The sequence below is a fragment of the Salvelinus alpinus genome, chromosome 18 (assembly GCF_045679555.1).
Source record: "Salvelinus alpinus chromosome 18, SLU_Salpinus.1, whole genome shotgun sequence".
NCBI lineage: Eukaryota > Metazoa > Chordata > Actinopteri > Salmoniformes > Salmonidae > Salvelinus > Salvelinus alpinus.
The window spans coordinates 25,280,487-25,304,903 of NC_092103.1; the positions used below are offsets into that span (position 1 = coordinate 25,280,487).

The 24,417-nt window shown below is 43.0% G+C and overlaps 1 protein-coding gene across 7 annotated transcripts in view; it reads right to left on the reverse strand.

Annotated features, from left to right (window-relative positions):
- The window catches only part of cacna1bb (calcium channel, voltage-dependent, N type, alpha 1B subunit, b), a 224,881-nt gene that overhangs the window by 186,912 nt on the left and 13,552 nt on the right, over positions 1 to 24,417 (reverse strand). For 6 of the 7 annotated variants that reach the window (XM_071350768.1, XM_071350763.1, XM_071350765.1 and 3 more), the window contains exons 3-5: positions 20,948 to 21,226; positions 19,336 to 19,441; positions 16,239 to 16,378 (exon numbers count right to left, since the gene is read on the reverse strand). In XM_071350768.1, the coding sequence (XP_071206869.1) occupies positions 16,239 to 16,378; positions 19,336 to 19,441; positions 20,948 to 21,226 (525 nt within the window). Of the gene's footprint in view, positions 1 to 16,238; positions 16,379 to 19,335; positions 19,442 to 20,947; positions 21,227 to 21,750; positions 21,833 to 24,417 lie in introns of those variants that run through there. The other variant, XM_071350766.1, reaches the window with a different exon arrangement.

Consider the following 24,417-nt stretch of genomic DNA (forward strand, 5'->3'; position numbering starts at 1 on the left):
GTCCCAAGAAACAAGAGATCTTCTGTTGAATCTGACAATTAATCTTGATGGTTGTACAGTCATCTCAAATAAAACTGTGAAGGACCTCGGCATTACTCTGGACCCTGATCTCTCTTTTGACGAACATATCAAGACCGTTTCAAGGACAGCTTTTTTCCACCTACGTAACATTGTAAAAATCAGAAATGTTCTGTCCAAAAATTATGCAGAAAAATGTATCCATGCTTTTGTTACTTCTAGGTTAGACTACTGCAATGCTCTACTTTCCGGCTACCCGGATAAAGCACTAAATAAACTTCAGTTAGTGCTAAATATGGCTGCTAGAATCCTGACTAGAACCACAAAATTTTATCATATTACTCCAGTGCTAGCCTTCGCACACTGGCTTCCTGTTAAGGCAAGGGCTGATTTCAAGGTTTTACTGCTAACCTACAAAACATTACATGGGCTTGCTCCTACCTATCTTTCCGATTTGGTCCTGCCGTACATACATACACGTACGCTACGGTCACAAGACGCAGGCCTCCTAATTGTCCCTAGAATTTCTAAGCAAACAGCTGGAGGCAGGGCTTTCCCCTATAGAGCTCAATTTTTATGGAATGGTCTGCCTACCCATGCGAGAGACGTAGACTCTTTCTCAACCTCTAAGTCTTTATTGACGACTCATCTCTTCAGTAGGTCCTATGATTGAGTGTAGTCTGGCCCAGGAGTGTGAAGGTGAACGGAAAGGCACTGGAGCAACGAACTGCCCTTGCTGTCTCTGCCTGGCCGGTTCTTCTCTCTCCACTGGGATTCTCTGCCTCTAACCCTATTACAGGGGCTGAGTCACTGGCTTACTGGTGCTCTTCCATGCCGTCCCTAGGAGGGGTGTGTCACTTGAGTGGGTTGAGTCACTGACGTGATCTTCCTGTCTGGGTTGGCGCCCCGCCTTGGGTTGTGCCGTGGCGGAGATCTTTGTGGGCAAAACTCGGCCTTGTCTCAGGATGGTAAGTTGGTGGTTGACGATATCCCTCTAGTTGTGTGGGGGCTGTGCTTTGGCAAAGTGGGTGGGGTAATATCCTGCCTGTTTGGCCCTGTGCGGGGGTATTGTCGGACGGGGCCACAGTGTATCCTGACCCCTCCTGTCTCAGCCTCCAGTATTTATGCTGCAGTAGTTTATGTGTCGGGGGGCTAGGGTCAGTCTGTTATATCTGGAGTATTTCTCCTGTCTCCGGTGTTCTGTGTGAATTTAAGTATGCCCTCTCTAATTCTCTCTTTCTCTCTCTCAGAGGACCTGAGCCCTAGGACCATGCCTCAGGACTACCTGGCATGACGACTCCTTGATGTCCCCAGTCCACCTGGCCATGCTGCTGCTCCAGTTTCAACTGTTCTGCCTGAGGCTATGGAACCCTGACCTGTTCACCGGACGTGCTACCTGTCCCAGACCTCTAACTCTCTAGAGACAGCAGGAGCGGTAGAGGTGCTGACCTGTTGCACCCTCGACAACTACTGTGATTATTATTATTTGACCATGCTGGTCATTTATGAACATTTGAACATCTTGGCCATGTTCTGTTATAATCTCCACCCGGCACAGCCAGAAGAGGACTGGCCACCCCTCATAGCCTGGTTCCTCTAGGTTTCTTCCTAGGTTTTGGCCTTTCTAGGGAGTTTTTCCTAGCCACCGTGCTTCTACACCTGCATTGCTTGCTGTTTGGTGTTTAAGGCTGGGTTTCTGTACAGCACTTTGAGATATCAGCTGATGTAAGAAGGGCTATATAAATAAATTTGATGTGATCGGGTCTTTCTCACAGGCTACATACAAGCGAAGACAGACACATCCGGGACGCAACTGCGTCCTTATCCAATTCCAAGGTGCATATTGAAGATATTGCAAGAACGTTCCACATTTACTTTTCGTCAGCCAACAAGATGAGTAGACCTAACGAACAGCAAAAGCACTAGCCTATGTCAATCTACTATCCCCCATAGTACAAAAGTCAAACTATTGTATTCTGTGCGAGAATTAAATATTCCAAACATAGTCTGGGACAGTTGTGGGATGCTATAGATCAAATTAATACAACCACTAGCATAAAAAAAACGTTTTTATGCAACGTGGCTGACGTAACAGAACATTTAGCTTAAAATGTTGTTAAACTATGAGGCCATTTCTTCACATAAGCGCAGCAATGCGCACATGGTAGTAGGCTATAAGCTGAATGTTCCATTAACGGGAAAACACCATTATCAAAAGTGACCACAAATGCAATTATGCATGTCATGTTTTTATTATAAAAGGTGCATGTTTATGGTAAAAAATTATCTTCCCCAAACTTGAAACTCACTCACTGCTTATGCCAGTTAGGCACTACACCAAATCTAAAGCGGATTAATGTACTTAATTTTAAGAAGTTAATTTGCCACTTTAGTTGTGATACAAACCTTATTAAAACATATAGGCCTAAGGGCTAGGCTACATGAGGTGCGCGCCTATGATTAGAAAAAGTTATGCTGGTCATCAATCACAAGGTATAATATATTCTTGATTTAACCTTGTCTTTACATATACTAAATAATATTTGTGAGACATTTGTTTAGATTTAGAAGAATGGATCCATTTAAAATGCACCTGTATCGAAAAAGGGGCAGCGGGAAAAAATATGTTATCTGTGCACTTAAATAGTGAACGGAGGACGCTTTTCCCCGTGGTTAATTTTCATGCCAGCCAGGTAGATTATTCTCCTGTTGTAAATATAATCAATGTGCTTAATATTTGGAAAGTTGAGAAATAAATACAGTAGGCCTAGCCTACAGAAAGCTGATGCGATCCTCGTCTTTTTATTAGCAGCCATCACTCTGTTTTCTCCCAAAATTGCATAGGCTATAGAAATGTTGCTCTCATGAAGTGTTTGATTAGATTTTCAAACACATTTGCATTGATGTCAGAGTGATTAGAGGGACAATGGAGTGCTGACTACCAGGCAATTAGCAAGTTTGGTAGGCTACTAATGACCATCAGCAGCATCATAGCTTGGAGAAGCCTAATTACCGTGACTAAACGGTCGCATGGAATTTGACTGCCTTCATGACCAGTCACCGCCAGTCACGGTGACTGGTCACCGCAACAGCCCTAGGCATACAGCAGTCAGCAGGTAGAGGGAAATCACATCAATGTGAGAAAAAGCTAAACCATAAGGAACATAGAATAGGATATCTGTGATAAGAACATTGTGGGTGTGGGAAATATTTAACTGGAAAAGGACTTCCTGAATGTTCTTATGAGGCAGCTGAGGTCAAACAGACGCGTTTCGGGAACAACCTTGGTCAGTGTTTCAATATTCAACTCGCATCAAATTTGATCTTGATTTACAGGTGATGCTTTCCGGCATGTTTGAAAGGTGAATTACTGCAGTCAAATATAGGGTAACCAAATCCTAAATCAATATTAATCTTATGGACTAAACCCTAATGGACTAACAGAAACAGGGAATCGAGACATGGGTTTGTTTTCTTAGCTACAACTTAGCATTTGCATCACTGAGACCCCTATAAGCATTCTCTAAATAGCATACTGAATCACCTCCAAGTGACTTCAAATCAGCTACATAATCCCTTTAGAAGTTGGAGAAGCACAGAATATTAGAGGCTAGTATTACAATATTTTCTCAAGTGGTGAAAAAAACCCGGAAGGTTTTTGACATACAACACTATAGAGAACCTGGTAGAAAAACATATCAGATACTCCATCAGTACTGACAAAGTGTCTAAGTACTACACAATTAATAAACAAAGTGAAGTAATTTAGGCTTGCTATTTAGAGAATGCTAACTGGGGTCCTAAGAATTCCATCTCTCTTAAGCATGAAAAAAGACAAGATCAAGAAAGAAAGAGGAAATAGGAAGGGAGATGTAGTGATAGATGTGAATACTGTACATAGAGGATGGAAGCAGACAAAGAGATGCGATTTAAAGAAAGAGATTGCCACACACCCAGGGGTAATATGACTACCGGTAAGCCTAAGTAGACAGAGAAACACACACACACAACTCATGTGCACAACTCTCCAAAGCCACGCCTCAAAGCCAGGGTGCGTAAATAAGCCTCCTATCTGTACATTTCAAATGGGATTTTGATGCCCTGACCAGGAGGGATGACACAGAGACTGTCGTTTTAGTGTCACTTTGCATCAGGCAGTGACAGCGCAACATGCCCATTCCAAACGACACCATATGGTTCATTCATACTGTCATGTCTTATTCAGCAGAGCCCCAAGGTCTGGCAACATACAGATGACACACACACACACACACACGTTTGTTTCACTATCCTTGTGGGGACCCAAAAATGTATTCCCATTCAAAATCCTATTTTCTCTAACCCCTAACCCTAAAACTAAACATAACCCCAAAGCCTAAAAATAGCCTTTTTCCTTGTGGGGACCGGCAAAATGTCTCCACTGGTCTGAATTTTCCTTGTTTTACTATCCTTGTGATGACTTCTGGTACCCATAAGGATAGTAAAATCAAACCACACACACATATAATCTCAAGCACACATCACCTGTAGAACTTTGTGAGAGAAAAACAGTTACACAAGTACCAGACATACGGTAACAGTTTGGCAGAGGTTCAAAGGGACGATTCATTGATGCTGTTGGGTGCTGAAACAGACAGGACTGACCCTAGCACGCTTCTCTCTACTGCCACTTTGAAGCCCACGATTGTTGGTCCGACCATATTACATGAAAAAGGCACATGAAAGGGTGAAGGTTTGAAAGCAGTGCTTTGAAGTCAGCAACAGCCATCTCATATTCATAACACTTAGAGGTCCGACTTGATCATCAAGCCCAAACGCAGATGACAAACACTACTGCCAATGTTTTGTCTGCATGTAGTTTACAGTTAGCAGAGAGTGAAGTCTTTGACCTCACCGCGAGAACATTTGATTGTGGTTGCCATGCTGTTGCTAAGGGCTTCAAAAGGCCAACTGAGGCCTTGATCAATAAAAGTGATGCCTGGATGTCTCCAAGCATGAAGAACGAGAGGAGCTAGCACTCTAACCACAGGAGCACAGTGGAGCACCGCCCTGGCAAGCACTCAGAGGGAAACTAAACACAGCCGATTATACATCTCTCAGTCAACACATACACATCTCACATAACTCTCCTGTGATTAAAAGCTGGCTATCAATCAAATGCATGTGCTAAGAAAACGGGAAGCAGCTCTCTTCCTTTTCACCGTGCTTCAGCACATACTGTAACTGATTAATTACTCTGTTATAAATTCAATAGACCAAGGGGCCTTTTCAATCAAAACGGTGAACCAGATTTCTAAATTAAGTAAGTAATTTGATGTTCCTGTGCAGCTAGTTAAATAATTAATTCATAATAATACTACACCAAAAACACAACATCCAGTCTTGCAGCGACAGAAGATTTGTACTTCTCTCTGAAAATGTGGTTACTGAGTTTAAATTGGATGGAACCCGTGAATTTGACGGGCGGTAACACACTGGGCGGCAGGTAGCCTAGCGGTTAACAGCATTGGGCCAGTAACCGAAAGGTTGATGGTTTGAATCCCTGAGAAGACTAGGTGAAAAATCTGTTGATGTGCCCTTGAGTAAGGCACTTAACCCTAATCGCTCTGGATAAGAGCGTCTGGTAAATGACAAAAAAAAAAAAATACAAATATTTAACCAAGTAGAAAGTTGAGAACAAGTTCTCATTTGCAACTGCGACCTGGCAAAGATAAAGCAAAACAGTTTGACACATACAATAACACAGAGTTAGACATGGAATAAAACAAACATACAATCAATAATACAGTAGAAAAATCCATATACAGCATGTGCAAATGAGGTAGGATAAGAGAGGTAAGGCAATAAATAGGCCATGGTGGCGAAGTAATTACAATATAGCAATTAAACACTGGAATGGTAGAATGTGCAGAAGATGAATGTGCAAGTAGAGATACTGGGGTGCAAAGGAGCAAGATAAATAAATAAATAAATACAGTATGGGGATGAGGCATGAGGTAGATTGGATGGGCTATTTACAGATGAGCTATGTACAGGTGCAGTGATCTGTGAGCTGCTCTGACAGCTGGTGCTTAAAGCTAGTGAAGGAGGTAAGAATCTCCAGCTTTAGTGATTTTTTGCAGTTCGTTCCAGTCATGGGCAGCAGAGAACTGTAAATGTAATGTTTAAAGCAAGAAAATACCCGTTCTTCAACATGTCATGGATACTCTCAGGTCCAGAGTTGTGGTTGGCTGTTTTGGCTCCAGGTCAGGTCTTTCAGTTTTCAGTGTTCTTGGCTCTGTACTCTATTGATTAGGCCTGTGGCACCCAGGGCAGATGTATTATCTTATTAGCAGCTGCTGATGCCTGATCAAGAAAGATTAAAAAGTCTGCCACTGTCCCAAGGAACACAATCATTACCATATATATTTTAAGGTAGGGCAACCATATGTCCCTAATCTCCTGGGGACAGTCCCCGGTTTTAGTGTCTTCTGAAGAAAAAAGTTAAATTGAGTCGGATATTTCACTATTCAAACACTGTATCCAATCAGATTTGAATGTAAAAATGTTGTCTGTCCTTGTACCAAACGCTTCTCCCGCAGACCTTTTTATGAGAATGTTCAGGTGAATGTTTGATGACAGTGATGGATACATTGCAACCACCACATGAACAGCCATGGCCAGAAAGTGTTGCATCCAACAGCATAGGCTACCAAACTTGGGTGATTCTAAAATTACTAGACAGAAATGGATAAAGCTCCTTGAAAGAGGCAATATGCCAGCACTATTGGGCCAAAATCACTGATGGCCTATTGTACAGATAATAGAACGAAAATGAACGGAACTTTTAAGAGATCTGATTTTTTGTTTATAAATACTTTGCTACAATGACACACTTAGCTAGCTACCCACTTCGTTCCTTTTTGTTAGCATGGGCAAGTACACCATCATTCTTTTTCTTTTTCAGATTCCACAATGATTCTTTAGTTGTGGACACATCACTGCACTGCATCTCTTGCTCTTGGTCCTCCTGATCTTTGCGAGTCACCTTGATTTTTCATCTGTGTGTGTTTTATCAGATTCTCCATGAAAATATTTAGCATACTAGATGACAGTAGCTAAAGTAAAGGATTATAGCGGCACACAACTAGACTACAAATGCATGCTGGCCCGGGCATGCCCTCAGCTCGTGAAGTGAGCGCTACTGGAGCACTGCTGGATGCGACATTGGGAAGGACGGCGCTCCACCCTTTGGGAAACTCGCTTTACTCTCCAGTCAAATTGAGAGAAAAAAAATCCAGAAAATCATATTGTAGGATTTTTTATGAATTTATTTGCAAATTATGGTGGAAAATAAGTATTTGGTCAATAACAAAAGTTTCTCAATACTTTGTTATATACCCTTTGTTGGCAATGACAGAAGTCAAACGTTTTCTGTAAGTCTTCACAAGGTTTTCACACACTGTTGCTTGTATTTTGGCCCATTCCTCCATGCAGATCTCCTCTAGAGCAGTGATGTTTTGGGGCTGTTGCTGGGCAACACAGACTTTCAACTCCCTCCAAAGATTTTCTATGGGGTTGAGATCTGGAGACTGGCTAGGCCACTCCAGGACCTTGAAATGCTTCTTACGAAGCCACTCCTTCGTTGCCCGGGCGGTGTGTTTGGGATCATTGTCATGCTGAAAGACCCAGCCACGTTTCATCTTCAATGCCCTTGCGGATGGAAGGAGGTTTTCACTCAAAATCTCACGATACATGGCCCCATTCATTCTTTCCTTTACACGGATCAGTCGTCCTGGTCCCTTTGCAGAAAAACAGCCCCAAAGCATGATGTTTCCACCCCCATGCTTCACAGTAGGCATGGTGTTCTTTGGATGCAACTCAGCATTCTTTGTCCTCCAAACACGACGAGTTGAGTTTTTACCAAAAAGTTCTATTTTGGTTTCATCTGACCATATGACATTCTCCCAATCTTCTTCTGGATCATCCAAATGCTCTCTAGCAAACTTCAGACGGGCCTGGACATGTACTGGCTTAAGCAGGAGGACACGTCTGGCACTGCAGGATTTGAGTCCCTGGCGGCGTAGTGTGTTACTGATGGTAGGCTTTGTTACTTTGGTCCCAGCTCTCTGCAGGTCATTCACTAGGTCCCCCCGTGTGGTTCTGGGATTTTTGCTCACCGTTCTTGTGATCATTTTGATCCCACGGGGTGAGATCTTGCGTGGAGCCCCAGATCGAGGGAGATTATCAGTGGTCTTGTATGTCTTCCATTTCCTAATAATTGCTCCCACAGTTGATTTCTTCAAACCAAGCTGCTTACCTATTGCAGATTCAGTCTTCCCAACCTGGTGCAGGTCTACAATTTTGTTTCTGGTGTCCTTTGACAGCTCTTTGGTCTTGGCCATAGTGGAGTTTGGAGTGTGACTGTTTGAGGTTGTGGACAGGTGTCTTTTATACTGATAACGAGTTCAAACAGGTGCCATTAATACAGGGAACGAGTGGAGGACAGAGGAGCCTCTTAAAGAAGAAGTTACAGGTCTGTGAGAGCCAGAAATCTTGCTAGTTTGTAGGTGACCAAATACTTATTTTCCACCATAATTTGTGATTTCCTGGATTTTTTTTCTCATTTTGTCTGTCATAGTTGAAGTGTACCTATGATGAAAATTACAGGCCTCTCTCATCGTTTTAAGTGGGAGAACTTGCACAATTGGTGGCTGACTAAATACTTTTTTGCCCCACTGTAACTGGGCAGGGGCACAGCCATGGGTGGGCATGGGAGGGCATAGACCCATCTACTCGGGAGCCAGGGCCAGCCAACCAGAATTCGTTTTTACCCACAATCTTGGCAAAGGAGAAATCTTCACTAACAGGGATTTAAAAAATGTTTTGCACAATATGAGACAAATAAGCTTTGTATGTGTGTGTATGGAAAATTTCTGGAATCTTTTGTTTTAGCTCATGCCCCTCCTGTACTCCCTATTCCCTCATGACTGCATGGCCAGGCATGACTCCAACGCCATCATTCAGTTTGCCGTTGACAACAGTGGTAGGCCTGATCACCGACAACGATGAGACAGCTTATAGGGAGAAGGTCAGAGACCTGGCCATGTGGTGCCAGGATAACAACCTCTCCCTCAGCGTGATCAAGACAAAGGAGATGATTGTGGACTACAGGAAAAGGAGGGCCGAGCACACCCCCATTCTCATCGACAGGGCTGTAGTGGAGCAGATTGAGAGCTTCAAGTTCCTTGGTGTCCACATCACCAACAAACTAATGTGGTCCAAGCACACCAAGACAGTCATGAAGAGGGCACGACAAAGCCGATTCCCCCTCAGGAGACTGAAAAGATTTGGCATGGGTCCTCAGATCCTCAAAAATATCTATAGCTGCACCATCGAGAGCATCCTGATGGCAACTGCTCGACCTCCGACCGCAAGGCACTACAGAGGGTAGTGCGTACGGCCCAGGACATCACTGGGACCAAGCTTCCTGCCATCCAGGACCTCTGTACCATGCGGTGCCAGAGGAAGGCCCTAAAAATTGACTCCAGCCACCCTAGTCATAGACTGTTCTCTCTGCTACCGCATGGCAAGCGGTACCGGAGCGCAAAGTCTAGGTACAGAACCAGTACCCCCTGTATATAGCCTCACCATTGTTATTTTACTGCTGTTCTTTAATTGTTACTTTTTTTATTTAAAAAAAATAATTTTACTCATCTATTTTTTACTTAACACTTATTTGTCTTACAACAGCATTGTTGGTAAAGTGCTTGTAAGTAAGCATTTCACTAAGGTCTACACCTGTTATATTCGGCGCATGTGACAAATAAAATTTGATTTGAAACATAGGACCAACACTACATGTTGCGTTTATATTTTTGTTCAGTATATTTTGTTATCATCAGAGCTGCCGACTCTCACGCATTGGCATGAAACACACATTTGACCTCATATCTCATTCAATGAAAAGTACCGATTTATTTTTCTAATTTGTCCATTGTATAGTCAGCATGTTAACTTTAAAAAATGATGGGCCACCAGAGTGGCGCAGTGTGCCACCAGAGATCCTGGTTCGAGGCCAGGCTCTGTCGCAGCCGGCTGCGACTGGGCAGCACTGTTTTGTCAACAAAATTAGATTGCGGTTACTCCCATCCCTATTGCAGAATGCAGTCTTGACAGCATGTACTAAAGTCGATTTAATCCACACTTACATTAGTCCCCTCATTTTGTGATTAGCATTTAGGCTGTGACAATGACAAGGCAGCAGACAAATCTACAGTATGTTTTAGCAGGGAATTTTGGTAGGGTGATCTGATTTGTAACTATGAAAATAATTTTGGCAAACAGTTTGTACGTTTTATTCTAGGGGGGGAGGCAATTAATAGAAACATGATTTGGTTACGGTGTAGGGGAAGATCTATGTAATCTTGTCTTCAGGAGATTTTATGATCTAGTTACTGTATTTATTCTGATCAGTGGAACAATTTTCATTCTTAGCAAATCTCTCTCCAAGCTTTCTTCAAAAGTTGGCAGCCCGGTCACCTCTTGAAGAGCATAGTCAGACGTACAAATTTCCGATTATTCCATGCAAAACAATTGTGCCCATTTTCAGAGTTGCACAGCAAGTAACTGCATGTTTTTTATGATCAGTAAACATCAATGATCATGTAATTTCAGATATGTGACGGTACCTAATCCATTTGGCATGTAGCTAACTAAGCAAACAACATAATTTAGCTTGCTTCAGAGATTAGGCTTTTGGAAAGAGCTTGACATCCTGGTAAAGTTGTCAGTCGGACTACTATCATCACCACTATACGTAGATAGCAAGAAAATCAAACAATATTTGGATATAGTCATCTAGTTTATCCCCTGAAAGTTTGCTTTTTACCTAGCCATATTTACGTGATCTGTTATTAGCTAGCTATCCAATTTGAAGTGGTCCTTCAATCAATCAATGTAGCCTATATCATGTCTGTCAGCAGCAATCGTAATTAAACATTTACAAACCATGCTGAAAACGGGATCATGTTAGCTAACTTTGCTAGGTAGGCCTACATTGGTTGGAGAAAAAAATAGTAAATTTAGGTCAACTTACCACTATATGTTTAGCCAACTGTACAACATGTCACTGGTAGCTTGCAAAGTAAACATTATCAGCTAACAGTATCATGGCAAATGCGCTCTTCTGCTGCTTGACAGGCAGAACCCTCAAAAGATGGGAAATTAACATAAACCACTCAGGTATTGTTCACCTTTATATCACTCAAATAAATGGTGGCCAATATTGAGAGATGTGAGGCCCTACGTATCTGAAATGACATGATCAATTGATGTTTACTGATCATGAAAAGCATGCAGTTACTTGCTGTATAACTGAGAGCTAAATGTGCGCAATTGTTTTGCATGGAATAAACTGAAATTTGTATGTCTGACTATGCTCTTCAAGAGGTGATGATATTACAACCAAATAGTTAACATTTATTTTCTTCCTCCATTTGCACACACTGTATACAGATTTTTCTATTGTGTTATTGACTGTACGTTTGTTTATCCCATGTGTAACTCTGTGTTGTTGTTTTTGTCGCATGTGAAGGACGCATGCATGAATCAAGCCACGTACAAGGTTGTCCTGGAAGAAAACTTGCTTACTTCTGCTCTGACAATGTTCCCCAACTCTGAGGATTTGTTTTTCCAGCAGGACAATGCTCCATGTCCCACAGCCAGGGCAATCAATGTGTGGATGGAGGACCACCAGATAGAGACCCTGTCATGGCAAGCCCAATCTCCAGACCTGAACCCCGTTGAAAATCTCTCAAATGTGATCAAGAGGAAGACAGATGGTCACAAGCCATTAAACAAAGCCAAGCTGCTTGAATTTTTGCGCCAGGAGTGGTATAAAGTCACCCAACATCAATGTGAATGACTGGTGGAGAGCATGCCAAGACGCATGAAAGCTGTGATTGAAAATCAGGGTTATTCCACCAAATATTGATTTCTGAACTCTTCCTAAGTTAAAACATTAGTATTGTGTTGTTTAAAAATGAATATGAACTTATTTTCTTTGCATTATTCGAGGTCTGACAACACTGCATCTTTTTTTGTTATTTTGACCAGTTTGCATTTTCTGCAAATAAATGCTCTAAATGACAATATTTCTATTTGGAATTTGGGGAAAATGTTGTCAGTAGTACATATTATAATACACATTTTCATTTTACCCAAACACATACCTATAAATAGTAAAACCAGAGAAACTGATAATTTTGCAGTGGTCTCTTAATTTTTTACAGAGCTGTATACTGAACAAAAATATAAACGCAACATGCAAAAATGTACGATTTTACTGAGTCACAGTTCATAAGGAAATCAGTAAATTGAAATAAATTCATTAGGCCCTAATCTGTGGATTTCACATGACTGGGAATACAAATATGCATCTGTTGGTCACAAATACCTTTTTTTTTTTAAAGGTAGGGGAGTGGATCTGAAAACCAGCCAGTATCTGGTGTGACCACCATTTGCCACATGCATCTCCTTCGCATAGAGTTGATCAGGCTGTTGATTGTGGGCTATGGAATGTTTTCCCACTCCTCTTTAATGGCTGTGCGAAGTTGCTGGATATTGGCGGGAACACGCTGTCATACACGTCGATCCAGAGCATCACACACAATGGGTGACATGTCTGGTGAGTATGCAGGCCATGGAAGAACTGGGACATTTTCAGCTTCCAGGAATTGTGTCCAGATCCTTGCGCAATGGAGCGGTGCATTATCATGCTGAAACATGAGGTGATGAGGCGGATGAATGACAATGGGACTCAGGATCTTGTCACGGGATCTCTGCATTCAAATTGCCATCGATAGATTGCAATTGTGTTCGTTGTCTGTAGCTTATGGCTGCCCATACCGTAACCCTACCGCCACCATGGGGCACTGTTTACAACGTTGACATCAGCAAACCGCTCGCCTACAATCGACATACACTTGGCGTGCGGTTGTGAGGCCGGTTGGACGTACTGCCACATTTTCTAAAATTATGTTGGAGGCGGCTTATGGTAGAGAAATGGTCAATTCTCTGGCAACAGCTCTGGTGGACATTCCTGCAAATTTTAGAGTGGCCTTTTATTGTCCCTAGCACAAGCAGCACAACATTTTAGAAAAATTAACTTGTTGTGCGCATGGAAAATGTCTGGGATCTTGTATATCAGCTCGTGAAACATCGGACCAAAACTGTACATGTTGTTTTTATATTTTTATTCATTGTAGTTCAATGCCATTGTTTGCTTTTTTTGCTATAAAGACAGCGGGGCTGCCTAAGATAAGACATTTCACATTGTAAATTAGTGTCTTAACCACCGTTCCACAGGTGCATGTTCATTAATTGTTTATGGTTCATTGAACAAGCATGGGAAACACTGTTTAAACCCTTTACAATGAAGATCTGTGAAATTATTTGGATTTTTACGAATGATCTTTGAAAGACAGGGTCCTGAAAAAGGGACGTTTCTTTTTTGCTGAGTTTATAATGGCTAGGCTGGAGGGTCCATCCATAAATGCATTATGTAGTACAGTAGACTGTTTGTTAACATAAGGTATAGATGTCAAATGCTCTCTAAAATAAAATAACGCTACTGATGACTTATGAGAAGTGTGTGTGTGTGTGTAGGGGAGGGGGACAAGACGAAGACTACATCAACAGCCACACTTTCTCCCACTCCCTTCCCCACTCTCTCACTCTTTATTACTTACCAGCTTCAGTTTGCAGCTTGATTTATTTGTTTATTGACTTTCCGGAATGGCCATTATTTAGACCATACATCTTATCCAAACTACTTATAACAACAAGCAGGCACAATAACTTGCCACTCATAAATTGAACAAAGCAAGGCAACGTTTACCACCGGCAAGAGCAACAGAGAAATAAAAGCAGTAACAGACTGACTGTGTTGCATTTGTAGGCCTGTGCCTGGCTCCCTATAGCAGCGGAGTATGATACACCCGGAGAGGATGTGATTATAGCTGATGACCTGGCTGGTCCACTTCTCAGAGGTGATTATACTGTGTTGGTACCGCATCACTGCTCCACATAGTTACAGTAGCTCTACCCTCTCACCCATCTGGGCTCAATCAGAGACCGAGTCATTACTGCTCTCCAAAGTCCTCTGACTGGCTAGTGTCACCTTGCCAGCCAGACACTCTCTCTCAGCACAGCCGGACTAAGAGCCGACCCCAGACTTTGAACTTATGGCACTCAGAACATCCATCCAAAACGGTGCTGTATCACTGATGCTGTTCATCGACTACAGCTCAGCATTTAACACCAAAGTCTCTCCAAACTCGTCATCAAGCTCGAGACCCTGGGTCTCGACCCCGCCCTGTGCAACTGGGTCCTGGACTTCCTGACGGGCCGCCCCCAGGTGGTGAGGGTAGGTAACAACATCTCCACCCCGCTGATCCTCAACACTGGGGCCCCACAAGGGTGTGTTCTGAGCCCTCTCCTGTACTCCCTGTTCACCCACGACTGCGTGGCCATGCACGCCTCCAACTCAATCATCAAGTTTGCGGACGACACTACAGTGGTAGGCTTGATTACCAACAACGACGAGACGGCCTACAGGGAGGAGGTGAGGGCCCTCGGAGTGTGGTGTCAGGAAAATAACCTTACACTCAACAAAACAAAACAAAGGAGATGATTGTGGACTTCAGGAAACAGCAGAGGGAGCACCCCCCTATCCACATCGACGGGACAGTAGTGGAGAAGGTGGAAAGTTTTAAGTTCCTCGGTGTACACATCACGGACAAACTGAATTGGTCCACCCACACAGACAGCGTTGTGAAGAAGGCGCAGCAGCGCCTCTTCAACCTCAGGAGGCTGAAGAAATTCGGCTTGTCACCAAAAGCACTCACAAACTTCTACAGATGCACAATCGAGAGCATCCTGTCGGGCTGTATCACCGCCTGGTACGGCAACTCAATCAATCAATCAATTTTATTTTATATAGCCCTTCGTACATCAGCTAATATCTCGAAGTGCTGTACAGACACCCAGCCTAAAACCCCAAACAGCTAGTAATGCAGGTGTAGAGGCAACTGCTCCGCCCACAACCGTAAGGCTCTCCAGAGGGTAGTGAGGTCTGCACAATGCATCACCGGGGGCAAACTACCTGCCCTCCAGGACACCTACACCACCCAATGTCACAGGAAGGCCATAAAGATCATCAAGGACAACAACCACCCGAGCCACTGCCTGTTCACCCCGCTATCATCCAGAAGGCGAGGTCAGTACAGGTGCATCAAAGCAGGGACCGAAAGACTGAAAAACAGCTTCTATCTCAAGGCCATCAGACTGTTAAACAGCCACCACTAACATTTAGTGGCCGCTGCCAACATACTGACTCAACTCCAGCCACTTTAATATTGGGAATTGATGGAAATTATGTAAAAATGTATCACTAGCCACTTTAAACAATGCCACTTAATATAATGTTTACATACCCTACATTACTCATCTCATATGTATATGTATATACTGTACTGTATATCATCTACTGCATCTTGCCATCTTTATGTAATACATGTATCACTAGCCACTTTAAACTATGCCACTTTATGCTTACATACCCTACATTACTCATCTCATATGTCAAGACTGTACACTATACCATCTACTGCATCTTGCCTATGCCGTTCTGTACCATCACTCATTCATATATCTTTATGTACATATCCTTTATCCCTTTACACTTGTGTGTATAAGATAGTAGTTGTGGAATTGTTAGGTTAGATTACTTGTTGGTTATTACTGCATTGTCGGAACTAGAAGCACACGCATTTCGCTACACTCGCATTAACATCTGCTAACCATGTGTATGTGACAAATAAAATTTGATTTGATGTTCTACTCATTTTTACCTTTGGCCGAGTTAGCCTATTACCTCGAGCTTCCACTGAGCCCTTGCATCATAAAGGGAGAGTCAAAACAAAGACTTTCATGAGCAAATTTCATGAGCAATATTGGACAATACATTGGTATAACAGAATTATTTTTTATTTAAATGTCACTTTCGGTTGCTTTGCATTAATATTCTTTGTAGGACAGTGTTAATCATTAAGTATAGCGCAATAGTGGAAAAGGCAAATTCCAGGCAAATGCACCACTAAGGAATGTGCCCCAAACACATTCATAAAACGCATACAAATAAGCACACACATAACACACACGGCAGGCCAAGGACTCACCCAGTGAGGACGACCACAAAGTCCATTACGTTCCAGCCGTTGCGGAGGTACGAGCCTTTGTGAAATGCAAAGCCCAAGGCGATAATCTTAATGCCAGCCTCGAAACAGAATATTCCAATAAAGTAGGGCTCTGTGTCATCCTGCAGAGAGAGACAGGGAACAAGGGAGAGGGAAATGAAGCATGGCAAAAGAGAGAGAGGGGGGAAAAGAAGGGGGATTGTTTCTTTTACTTTTCTACCAGCATGTGGAGAATGGGTCAAGGAATGGAACCCTCTCTTCGTGGATGAAAAGAGGAGAAGGAAAGAGGGGAAGTGAAAACATAGCCTACACCAGAAGACCAACAGTAATCTTGGACACCATTTTCAATCAGTGAGATTAACGCATTCATCCTAACACGTTATCAACTCAGCAAAAAAAGAAACACCCTCTCATTGTCAACTGCGTTTATTTTCAGAAAACTTAACGTGTAAATATTTGTAAGAACATAACAAGATTCAACAACTGAGACATAAACTGAACAAGATCCACAGACATGTGACTAACAGAAATTGAATAATGTGTCCCTGAACAAAGGGGGGGTCAAAATTAAAAGTAACAGTCAGTATCTGTGGTGGCCGCCAGCTGCATTAAGTACTGCAGCGCATCTCCTCCTCATGGACTGCGCCAGATTTGCCAGTTCTTGCTGTGAGATGTTACCCCACTTCCACCAATGCACCTATAAATTCTCGGACATTTCTGGGGGGAATGGCCCTAGCCCTCACCCTCCGATCCAACAGGTCCCAGACGTGTTCAATGGGATTGAGATTAGGGCTCTTTGCTGGCCATGGCAGAACACGGACATTCCTGTCTTGCAGGAAATCACGCACAGAACGAGCAGTATGGCTGGTGGCATTGTCATGCTGGAGGGTCATGTCAGGATGAGCCTGCAGGAAGGATGTCTTCCCTGTAACGCACAGCGTTGAGATTGCCTGCAATGACAAGCTCAGTTCGATGATGCGTGACACACCGCCCCAGACCATGACGGACCCTCCACCTCCAAATCAATCCCGCTCCAGAGTACAGGCCTCATTCCTTCGACGATAAACGCGAATCCGACCATCACCCCCTGGTGAGACAAAACCACGACTCGTCAGTGAAGAGCACTTTTTGCTAGTCCTGTCTTGTCCAGCAAGTTCAGCCTCTCTCAGCCTATTGCGGACAGTCTGAGCACTGATGGAGGGATTGTGCCTTCCTGGTGTAACTTGGGAAGTTGTTGTTGCCATCCTGTACCTGTCCCGCAGGTGTGATGTTTGGATGTACCGATCCTGTGCAGGTGTTGTTACACGTGGTCTGCCACTGCGAGGACCATCAGCTGTCCATCCTGTCTCCCTGTAGCGCTCTCTTAGGTGTCTCATAGTACAGACATTGCAATTTATTGCCCTGGCCACATCTGCAGTTCTCATGCCTCCTTGGAGCATGCATAAGGCACGTTCAAACAGATGAGCAGGGACCCTCGGCATCAGTCTTTTTCAGAGTCAGTAGAAAGGCCTCTTTAGTGTCCTAAGTTTTCAGAACTGTGACCTTAATTGCCTACCGTCTGTAAGCGGTTAGTGTCTTAACGACCGTTCCACAGGTGCATGTTCATTAATTGTTTATGGTTCATTGAACAAGCATGGGAAACACTGTTTAAACCCTTTACATTGAAGATCTGTGAAGTTATTTGGATATTTACTAATTATCTTTGAAAGACAGGGTCCTGAAAAAGGGACGTTTCTTTTTTGCTGAGTTTATAATGGCTAGGCTGGAGGGTCCATCCATAAATGAATTATGTAGTACAGTAGACTGTTTGTTAACATAAGGTATAGATGTCATGAATAATGAAGACTCCATCTAAAGTAAATGCCTCTTGAGGGGCAGAGGGGAAATCACAGGGGACCATGAGGGTAAAACTCTGCTATGGATCTGAACAACAACGCCTGTTGACAATGTTCTATTATCATGAGCTCCACTTAACAGACACACCTCAATCTATTCACCCTGGACCATAAAATACGCTGGTATTCCATGTTTCTTCTTGAGTGGAAGGAGGGAGAAAGGAAGAGGGGAGTTGTATATTCTCTCTCAAACACTAATCAGTTTCTCAGATGTCGAGTACCTTGTATTTTCTTGTGCCACTACGCCACTGCTGATGTTACATCACAATTACGGAGATAATTGAGAACAGGAGCAGTTGGCTGCATTTGAGGGGAGTCATTAACCTTATCTCGCCAAGCTGTTGCAGCAGAGCCTTTTATGCCTTTTCCTCTATTTTATACAGACTCCCAAGAGTCAAAACATCCTTAAGACCGATCTGTGAGCTAAGTGCTGAACAATGTAATGCTATTCTATGTGTCCTGCCTGAAGACGCTGTGTTAGAGAAACAGCACCACAATCCTTCAATGGCTACGTGGCAGCCCCTCCGGCTTCATTCTTTCACACCTTCAAGTGAAAAGATACAATTCAAGCTTTTCACAGCTTAAACGGCATTGGTTTAATGACTCGACTGGCAGAGTTCAAACGGGGGTTTAAGCTACGCGTGTGAGCAGGCGGGGGAACAAGGGGCCTGTGGAGGAGAAGGGGGGGATCAAAGCCTGCTCAGTGTCAGGCTCAACTGACTTACAGAATGATACCTGGGAGGAGGGGGAGACACACACATCTCCATGCTTCCAGACACTAATGAGGAAGGGGTGCTGCTCTCCCATGTACTGGAGGTGTGTCTGGGACTCAGGGCCCTCTGGGAGGTGTTGTTTAGGGCTGACTGGGCTGCCTCATCACTGAGTTCAAGTGGTGGAAAGCTCAAAATGAGCAAAAAGAACACATATTCTACACTTTTACAGCAAACAAACAGAAGACAATACTGTATAAGTATATAAATTGGAGCACTGAGTAAAGTTATAGAAAGTGTGATAGGTATCGTTATCATAGGCTGTGTCCCAAATGGAATCCTATTCCTTACATTGTCCACTCTGGCTCCTGCGTGTCGTGTTAGAATGACACCATCTGACGGAAGACAATGGGGAATAGGGTGCCATTTGGTACACAACCATCCATTTGGGACGCAGCGTGATGAGTGGCTTACCAGACGTTCTGACATGGGGGTCTTGTCATTGGCTGGTAGGTGCTGCTCCAGAGCCAGTACGATGCAGTTGGCGATGATGGTGGCCAGGATCAAGTACTCAAACGGAGTGTGCAGGTTAAGGAACACAAGCCATGACAGAGAATTTCATGCACAATAAAAAAAAAAAAACACTAACTCCGACATGTAAGTATCTTAGTCTTAACCCATAGCGGTAAATATCTCTGTATTGACATTGAATAACCTAGATTAAAAAAAGAAAATAGGCAAATACCCAAATTGTGTAAAGGCTGGTGAGAGTTGCCTCAACAGTGTTTGTGTACAATGAGCGTCACTAAAACAGTCCCACTGCCACCACCCACCTGAGGTGCCACAGAACAGATTGATCTATTTGGATGAGCAGAGCAGAACATATATTCAGCTTTAGGAAGTCACTGACTCATTGAGCTCAGTTAACCAATTAATGACATTGACTGAACAGGAGTCCAAAAGATATCCTAATTCACACAGCATGGCTACATATGGACAGAAATAAAAGATGGTAGGCTAATCCCACACACTACAACAATAGACCATACTCTGCCCATGCAGGGTTGCTAAGAGCCTGGGCTGCATTTCAATCCGTTTTCTATGGTTGAATCATTCTACAAAAAAAATTCTGGTCATTCGCCGCGAGGGGAGGCCTTTGTGGAATAGCGAGTCGGGGAGGAATTGGAAGGCTTTACTGACCCATCGACATATCAACCTAGAATCGTGTGCCCAGGGCCCGCCAGAAGCCTAACACTGCACTTTGCCCTTGCAAAAAGGCCAAAACGAGCCTTACTCGACTGAGTGGACAAATACGAAAAATTAATGGTGGAATCTGCCCTTTAGGCGAGGCGTTTTACAACCTCAGTGCCAGCGGTCTCCAACTCACTGGGCGCTCGCTCACCTTACCATGGAAACGGACAAATCGGTGAACAGCAACAGTTGAAATGACACTGATAACAAACAGGCAATGTGCAAACGAGACGGAATACAGAGGTGAATTAAAAAACGAACCCTAATCCAAGAGAAGCAGGCGCTGAGATAACTAAAAACATACATACACATTGCAGAGATTAAACTCGCTCGTTTACAATTGAAACTGAATCTAGCGAATAGGTAGTTGGCAATTGCGGATCACAATCAAATATGTTTGAAGTAAAAAGCAGTCGTGCACAATTCGTGAATGTGTACACGGTACATAGGATATCTCGCCAAGTCATTAAACTGTATATGTTAACACTATTATTGGAGGAAAATCCTTTCTCGTGTCCAATCAGGCAGAACACTGAGTGACAGGTGTACCAGGTGTTAAGCAAAAGGTTTAATGAACTAATCGTTTACACCAGAATAGGGATACTTCCTATAATGTAATAATCGATTGAGTACACTTACAGATGAGATTCGAAATGGTGACAAATGGCATACATTTGTCATGTTCAGTAAAAGCAAACATTGAAATAAAATATAAGCGCTTCACTCCCTGTGTCATGTTTCTTAATCAAAATCTACCAATGCGTGTTTGTCAAATGAGGATATGTACGTTATACAAATACCAATGTGTACCCTGGTTTTGTGTAGGAAAGGATATGGCCATTCGGTTATTCGCTTAGCATACTTCCTAATGAGATTGTCCTCTCGAAAGATGAACAAGGATCGGTTGACAGTGAAGCAGTTCTGTTTGACAGGGTTAGGGTTGTATATGGCCATAGTCCTGGCTCTCTGAGCCATCGACTGCTTGTACATCCTTTGGCCGCCTGGAGGTCCACCAGCCCGGGCGCCCCCTCTGCCTGCGCCGGGCGCACCTCTGCCTCCTCCACCTGCTCCAGCTCCATAGCGGGTGGGTAGACCTTCTGCGAAGCGAGCCATTCTGGAAACGCACAGATCCAACAATAAAAATCCAAACTGGTGTCAGTGGAAATGGAGGGCAGAAGCATCACAACAAACACACTTAGCCAGACCACAGGTTTGCATTAGTGTATGGCTTGTGTTTTAAGAAAATACATCGATTTTCTGTGTAAATCCTTTCCTTTTTGTCCATTCTCAAAGAAATTCGAAATATAATTAAATAAAGTTTGCATTCAATCGCAATATGTGCCAAATGCACTTCAACCTATCGAATGATATATTCTCCAATTCATTCCACATATTACATCCATATCAGCCTGCTCCAACTAAATAGATCATGCAGCCACGACAGGAAAAATGCCGAAATGAAACACACGCGTGTATCTTTTCGGTATTGGCAACATCTAGTCAATGTTGAAACACCAGTTGAAAGACCCCAGAAAAAGTATTTTGAGTCTCCAGAAGAAAAGAAAAGTACACAAAACAGTTATGTTTTGTCTGCAAGTGTCAATTATCGATTCCAATAACATAGCAATGAACTATTACGGGGTTGTTTCCTCCTGAATCTCACTTCATCGCTCGCTGTCTGTACAACGCAACCAATTCAGAGACTCCGATCCAATGATTTACTGGTCCCTAACAATCAGCGCATGTGACCAAAATTAGCCTATCGGTACTCGACCAGTTCAGGAGCGCTCTGCGGATGGAGCTGGATGGATGTGAGTGACTGGATGGATGTGAGTGACTGGATGGATGTGAGTGACAGAGAGTTTCTAATAATTATTTACTAAGGACGCACAAAGAGCCTGTATTTAATTTGTGTTTAATAATGTATTCGATGAAACATTAAGCCTACATGAAACATGTATAATAAGTTAGGATTTGTTGGTAGGCTAAACGCGCTAAACATATAAAATCATACTGTCATGTAGTTTACTGGGTTTGACACCAGTGGGCATCCTTGATGTATGACGTCACTACTTGAAGTGAAAATCATTGTATCTAAGTGGCCTGAAAAGAGTGCCTCTTGTAGGCTTTTGTGGCACTACTGATTACAGAAAAGGTCCACATTGTGTGCAACTGTCAAGGCAGGAGAGCTCTACTTTTTCTGGACCGGATGATGCGGATTATGGAGCTGCGATCAGAGCATTGAATCTTCTTCATTCCACAAGTTAACACAGCATTTGCCTGCATAACATTTCAGAAAATTGCACAAAGGGAAGGAGAGACTGTACAACTATTTAGCACTCGCCTTAGGCAGGGTGCAAGAGACAGATTTTTCCGGTGATACTGAGAATCAGATCAGGAATGCTATTCTTAGCAAATGTAGCCTACATCAGACTATGCACAAAGTTACTGGAGGAAGGCACAAAGCTAACGCTAGCCCGCATGTTGGAACTATTTTCTCAGTCTGAGAGAATTGAGGAGCCGATGTCAGCCATGTCAATGACCGTTAAAGCTGCAATATGTAAATTGTTTTATTATTTGTTTATGTTCAAAAGCACTAATAAGTCACCAGAGGTCATCCAATGTGATTCAAACGTTACATTTACATTTTACATTTTAGTAATTTAGCAGACGCTCTTATCCAGAGCGACTTACAGTAGAGTGCATACATTTTATTACATTTTTACATACTGAGACAAGGATATCCCTACCGGCCAAGAGCAGACGCTCTTATCCAGAGCGACTTACAGTAGAGTGGATACATTTTTATTACATTTTTTACATACTGAGACAAGGATATCCCTACCGGCCAAACCCTCCCTACCGGCCAAACCCTCCCTAACCCGGACGACGCTATGCCAATTGTGCGTCGCCCCACGGATCTCCCGGTTGCGGCCGGCTGCGACAGAGCCTGGGCGCGAACCCAGCCCAGCCTGGGGGTGAACCCAGAGACTCTGGTGGCGCAGCTAGCACTGCGATGCAGTGCCCTAGACCACTGCGCCACCCGGGCGATCGTTACAAAATCGCACCTCCAGTCTGCCTGAACCTCTGTATTCAATTTCCCTGTCTGGTCCAAGTTTGCAGCCATATTTACAGCTGCACAATGAATGGCCAGTTTCTGGAGGCAGTGCCAGCTCAGACAGATTTGAATGGATATGAATGGAATGTCGATGCCCATTTAGCAGATAAGGGTAGCACACAACCTGACCAAGCAGCTCGGACCCTATCTAACCCAAAGAAATGGGAACTGGATGGCCAACGGGGGAAAACGATAGATATCAGCCAGATAACTGCCAAAAGTTTGAACGTATGTATCATTAAGCTCGTAAGAAAATCCATACATAAATTGTTAGGATTGTAAGAAAAGCCATGCGTGAAACATGAAAAGTAACCGTTAAAATAGATACGTAAACGTACAAACCATATGTTAAGACTATGAATCAAAATATAATCGTTTAATTCTTACTTACGTCTCGCTTTACTCAGTTACAGATCTTTTTTATATGTACAAACTTTTGTCAGGAATGTGGCATCTGCAAAGGACATGAAACAAACTTAGCTAGTCGAAGTTAGCTAGTCAATCAAGCAACTTCTAGGCCAGATGATAGAGTTGCTTTGCATCTTCCGTTTTAATGATCAAAATAAAAGTCAAGAGCTTATTTTAGAATGGCATTCGATAAAGACGTTATACCAGTAGATGACGTAGTATAGGCTTGGGCCTTCAGCAAATTACTTTTGTGAGAATGATTCTATAAAGACACAGAAGAGCCTTGTCTAGAATAAAGGTCTGAGCTGCAAAATAGAAAGTAAATCTGATTTAGGCTAGGCCTATTCCACTATCTAAATATGCCATGCTGTTGTGTGTTATTTAATGGCTATATAATTGCATAATTTATTTTTATAGTCGCGTGGGGCTGTGGTGATCATGTAACCTAATGAATCACACTTTTCCAGTATTTAGGAGCATGAACTGTAGGCCTTATATTAGGCATTTTGACTGTTGTATTCGTGAATTCCACTCTGTATGTAGGCTTGTTATAGCCATTTGCGTTGCACAACCCCATCACGCAGAGGCTATATTCATATCAATAAATGAGACAAAACAAAATATTGATTAAGTCTTGGCTATAACCTGTCACGACTGAAATAGCCAAGGGGTCCCAAATGGTCAAGACTATCAATAGCCTATAATTGTTTATATTTTTTATTAACCCATCCACCACCCCCACTCTACGGAGGACAACTATATTTTTAGATTTTTTACAG